Source organism: Pelophylax lessonae (assembly GCF_965119305.1).
Source record: "Pelophylax lessonae genome assembly, chromosome: 1".
Taxonomy (NCBI): domain Eukaryota; kingdom Metazoa; phylum Chordata; class Amphibia; order Anura; family Ranidae; genus Pelophylax; species Pelophylax lessonae.
In genome coordinates, this window is record NC_138768.1 from 713114900 (window position 1) to 713120899 (window position 6000).

General features: G+C 39.2%; 1 protein-coding gene across 25 annotated transcripts in view; it reads left to right on the plus strand.

Moving 5' to 3' along the window:
• The window catches only part of TENM3 (teneurin transmembrane protein 3), a 1577510-nt gene extending 1574325 nt beyond the window's left edge, over nucleotides 1-3185 (plus strand). For all 25 annotated transcript variants that reach the window (XM_082244015.1, XM_082244035.1, XM_082244033.1 and 22 more), the window contains one exon: nucleotides 2278-3185. In XM_082244015.1, the coding sequence (XP_082100141.1) occupies nucleotides 2278-3033 (756 nt within the window). In that variant the 3' untranslated portion in view covers nucleotides 3034-3185. The remainder of the gene's footprint in view (nucleotides 1-2277) is intronic.
• Nucleotides 3186-6000: the final 2815 nt, after the last annotated feature.

Consider the following 6000-nt stretch of genomic DNA (forward strand, 5'->3'; position numbering starts at 1 on the left):
AATTGTGACTTGATTAAGAGTAACCAATGCCGCTGCTGTTCACAGCTTCTATGAACTCGTCAACTCTTGTAGCACTATATACACATCATTTTGTGGTGCAGTTGAAATAGTCATTTTAGATTCATTTTGTTATATTACTATGAACAGTTCAGTACATGTAACCACACCAACAAAGCAGGAAACAGAATTGGATATTTATTTCTCGTTCAAAATTTTTCATTATGAATTATAAACAAAAGTGTATACCAAGTCAGCCAATATACATATAGTCAAAGAAGGATAGTACATTACAGGGTACATAGGCATGAATAAAAAAAGAAAAGGCAGAGAGGACATCAGCCCACAGAACCAGAGTACAATATAAACAAGATATCAAACAAATCCATCCAGACTTAAATTGCATCGGCTACATCTACATCAATCATCATAATAGGGGGTACCCTATATGCGCAGGGGTGCTGGCAGAAGTATAAATTTGTAATAGGATTCAATTAAATCAGGAGAGATAGAGCTCAAGGAAGATCACCAGCAAGAAATCAAAGAGAGAAAAGGAAAAGAAAAGAAGAAAGAGAGAAAAGGGAGACCTTGGGCTCACAACAGATACCACACTCCTAAATGTGTCATGGTGTGGGAGACTCAAGTACTTTCCCATACGTTGCCCACGATTCCCAAGTTTGTATAAGGAAGGCCTGTTTGTCATTTATCACACTAGCTATCTTCTCATGAATTATGATGCAGGACATTTTATGCTTCATACGTTGTACAGATACAGAGGGTATTTTCCATGCCCCTGCAATGGTGGTCCTCGCCACCAGTAGTATAGAATAGACCAATTGCTTCATAGGGTGTGGCATACCCCCGAGAGATCATTCAGTAAAGCAATAAAGTTCAATAGTAATACCCATTAATTAACGAACTATAGAGAAGACTCGACTCCAGTTGGATAATTTTGTTATAGAAAGGTGTGAATGCACCTTAATAACCATCACTTAGAGTTAGGGTATTAGAAACAGACAAGGTTCTAACACACGATGTGTAAATATTAACAGTGGATGGATAATTTAACAGGTGTTCTTAAATTACACACCCCCTATATGGTGGGCGATGTCATTTTGCTCAGTCTCAATTTTTAGCAAAATTCTGCCTAAAAAGCTGACTACTGCTATGCCATCTGTTTAGCTAACCCATTGTACTATAGGAATCTTTTCTTATGTATTAAGTGTTTTTTAAACAAAAACAAAATCTCTATATAAAGCAGATATAAAAATGACTTTTAAAAAATGTATAATGCTTAAAATAAAATGGATAATAAACTTGACTTAAAGTCAACATAGTTTACTTTAAGTGCAATGTTTTTTATATCATAATTGTGGTTTATGCAGATCCTGATTTCATTTCTGTAGTATAAGATTTACAGGAATATGGGACAGGAATTCCAAGACAGGAAGTAACCGATCACATAGAGTCTTACTCATTATTAACCTTATTTATATAAGTCAGATACAAGTAAAAAAAAAACAGTACAGATAGAAAATTGACAGAGCACTGTTCGCATAATGTATACCAATGCAGAGTTCATTGTTTGGTATGAGGTGTTAACATACTCCAGGGTTAGACTGATGCTGAATCAATCCAGGGCTCCTTAGTAAAAGTACATACAATCTGTAAGGTGTCACCTGCTTTTTGCTTAGTGGAGTTAGTGAATTTCAATATCCTGATTACCAGAGTATGTTATTTCTGGATTAGGCACATTGTGGTATGCTGTGGGTTTGTCAAATAATCATATTGGTTGTCACTACAACTGCAAAAAAAAAAAAAAACACATTTTATTTGCTCATTGATTGCTGACGTAGATTTAATCAAGCTAATCCTGCAAAGATCGAGGCTCTGTAATTAACAAGCTATATTGAAGAATGATATATGTTGCAACTGATATGAGTAAAGGTTTTGGTCTCGTGGTTTTCTCTTGGATGTGGACTTTGAAGGCAGATATGCATCTGCCCAGGCTTATGCAGACCATTGTTTACTCTTTGCTATAACATTTGTTGTAGAGTAAAACACTTTGGTAATATAAGCACAGGAAAAGGGATCTAGGATTTGAAATGTCAAATCACTCAATCGTATTGACTATAAATACAAGTAAAGTCTACAGGGAAGTGACAGCTTATTGTGACTTAAGAAACGCAAGAAACCATTTTGTCCAAAATGCAATGCATATATATTACTTTGTTGATTTTGAATGTAAATTATTAACAAGTAAATTGTTTTCTTTTCCAGCCAATTTCTGGAGTGCAGCAACAAGTGTCAAGACAGTCAAAGGCTTTCTTAGCTTTGGGGAAAATCCCAGAAATTCAAATAAGCAGAAATAAGGCCCGAGAGGAGAAGTCCTGGCTGTGGTTTGCCACAGTGAAGTCACTAATCGGGAAAGGGGTCATGCTGGCCGTTAATGAAGGGAAAGTCATTACTAATGTGCTCAACATTGCTAATGAGGACTGCATCAAGGTTGCAGCAGTTTTAAATAATGCCTTTTACCTAGAGAACCTCCATTTCACCATTGAAGGAAGGGATACCCACTACTTCATCAAAGCCACCACTCCTGAAAGTGATCTTGGGACCCTGAGGTTGACCAGTGGACGCAAAGCCTTAGAGAATGGCATCAATGTAACAGTGTCTCAGTCTACCACGGTAGTGAATGGGAGAACTCGCAGATTTGCAGATGTGGAAATGCAGTATGGTGCTCTTGCCTTGCATGTACGTTATGGCATGACACTTGATGAGGAGAAAGCACGGATCCTGGAGCAAGCAAGACAAAGAGCTCTCTCCCATGCCTGGGCCAGGGAACAGCAGAGGGTGAGAGATGGAGAAGAGGGTGCTAGGTTGTGGTCTGAAGGAGAGAAAAGACAGCTGCTCAGTGCTGGGAAAGTACAAGGATATGATGGGTACTATGTACTCTCTGTGGAGCAATACCCTGAGTTAGCAGACAGCTCTTACAATATACAGTTTCTCAGACAAAGCGAGATTGGAAAAAGGTAACACACTGGCCTTGCAGAGGCTGCCAAAGAGACAAAACACATGTGCTTCCTCTGAAAGGGAGATGGAAACTGTTTTTGCTGCATAGCGATTTGAGTCTACGCTACACTCCGGCTCAAATATCCTCTCTGTAGCACAATCTGTACTGGACTCTGTGAAGAAAAGAGCCTTCCTGGGGAATGAAAACCTGCTGTTGGCAAACCCCCTTTGTTTTTATGAATGACCTTAAAGGTGATCTGCTTTAAGATAATATGTTTACATATGCATATCACTGCACTCGGACTGGAAAGTAAAAGCCTATAGATTTTGCAGTAGGCTCTATGTACGTTCATCCAGACACTGTATTTAAAACTCAAACTATGTGTACAGTGTTTCCGAATAATATTGAAATGTTGACCTTTGCTTACAAAGAGTAGTTTCTCGATTCTCTCTCTCTCTCTTTCTCTCTGCATAGGATGTGCTATATATCATTGTTAATTTTGAAACGTGGAGCAAAATTACTGTTTATAGACAATTCAACCGCTTTTAACGTGCTGCTTTCTACAAAAACAAAAAAAAACAAGGACATTAATTGGCACAAGTGACTTACGCTACCATGTGACTTTACATACAGATTTTACAATGCTAACATGGTCTGCCTTGAAAAAAACTATTGCAAGTAGAATTATCTTCAAGTTTGAGCGAAGGAATCTGTTTTTCCTTTTTTTTTTCTTTTTGTAAATTATGTGAAACAAGTTGTTTATGGATTTTTATAGGAATTACAATTTACTGTACATCAAATATTAGTCTCAGAGGAGTTAATTTATGTAAAAGTGTTTCAGAAAGTTTATATATAAAATAAAATGATAAAAAATATGAATGTAAATGACTTATTTTCTATGCAAAGTTTTGCCTTGGAGGATTTTCAACATCAACTAGAGATGCGATAGCTACATGTAGGGCTTTTTTCAGCAGGAGCGCAGAGGAACACAGTTCTGGGGCCTCTAGCACTGACTGTATGCAATGGCAAGGAGTGGTGGGGTGTGCTGGAGGGTCTATTGTTGTTGACTGCTGGGGGATCAATTGTTGCTGCTTGCTGAAGGGTCTATTGATGCTGACTGCTGGGAGATCTGTTGCTGCTGGGGGGGTCTATTGTTGCTGGGGTAGATCTATTGTTACTGGGGAGATATTTTGTTGTGGGGGGTCTATTGTTACTGGGATAATCTATTGCTGGCTGCAGGGGATCTATTTTACTGTGTTTCTTGTTATCATTACCAAATTCCATACAAATGACTTAACCCTACAAAATGAATGGTTCTGTATTTTCTAAAATGGGCAGTACTGGGAGGTGGGTAGGGGGCGGGGACAAGGAGCGACCTGCACCTATTCTCTGGGGAAAAAAAGTCCTGGCTACATGTACCTACAGCAGGAATAGGCAACTTCAACACTTTAGCTATATTAAAAATACAATTCTCGCCACACCTCTGCCTTTGAGTGTCACAATATGTCACCTTGTATGCAATACTCTAGGTCAGAGGTAGACAACCTCAGCACTGCAGCTGTGGTGAATGAATAATGAAATATATTGTGTGTGTGTGTGTATATATATATATATATATATATATATATATATATATATACACTATATGGTCAAAATTATTGTGACACCTGCCTTTCCACACACACAAACTTTATTGGCATTCTAGTCTTAGTCTGTAGGGTTCAATATTGAGTTGGCCCACCCTTTGCAGCTATAAAAGCTTCAATTCTTCTGGGAAGGCTGTCCACAAGGTTTGGGAATTTTTGACTATTCTTCCAGAAGCACATTGGTGAGGTCAGAAACTGATGTTGGATGCAGTCTCTGCTCTAATTGACCCCAAAGGTGTTCTATCAGGTTGAGGTCAGGACTCTTTTGCTTTGTGCACTGGTGCGCAGTCCTGTTGGAACAGGAAGGGGCCATCTCCAAATGGTTCCCACAAAGTTGGAAGCTTGAAATTGTCCAAAATGTCTGGTTATGCTGATGCCCTAAGAGTTCCCTTCACTGGAACTAATGGCCATGCCCAACCCCTGAAAATTAACCACACACCATAATCCCCCCTCCACCAAATGATTTGGACCAGTGCACAAAGCAAGGTCCATAAAGACATGGATGCGCGAGTTATGGGTGGAGAAACTTGACTGGCCTGCACAGAGCCCTGACCTCAACCTTACAGAACACCTTTGGGATTAATTAGAGCAGAGACTGCGAGCCAGACCTTCTCAGCCAACATCAGTGCCTGACCTCACAAATATGCTTCTGGAAGAATGGTCAAGCATTCCCAAAGACACACTCCTAAACCTTGTGGACAGCCTTCCCAGAACAGTTGAAGCTTTTATAGCTGCAATGGGTGGGCCAACTCAATAATAAACCCTATGGACTGAGACTGGGATGCCATTAAAGTTCATGTGCATGTAAAGGTATGTATCCCAATACGTTTGACAATATAGTGTATATGTACAGTATAACATATTTTCAACTAAAAGGAAGACGACTCTTATATTGGGATGCATTGAGGCATGATCTTCTATTGGCTTTGTAAACCCACTACCCCCATTGCTGTTATCATTTTGTGAATTTGTTCTCAAGTTGTCTAAAAAGTCTTTGATTGACACACCATTCTCCAATGCCAATCCCATGCTAGGTTTAGGGTGCTATGTCCATTGTGAATGGTTGCCCACTGCTTTTTCAGGCTTTTGTTCATTTCAGAATTGCTTGTCTCTACTTACAGGTCAATAGGAATGCAACAGCAGCTTTAGGCAGGTTGATGCAGATTAGACAGTTAAGTGCAGGACAAATGCCCCTGTAAGTTAAGTGTGGATGATCCTAGAAGTATTTCAAGCTGATATCAAATGAAGGCTAAAAGCAAATGCATTTGCCGATCAGGCCCTTAAGATGGTTACTGCTGCATTTAGGACTTCTCATACAGATATGTAGTGTGATTATCACTAGAG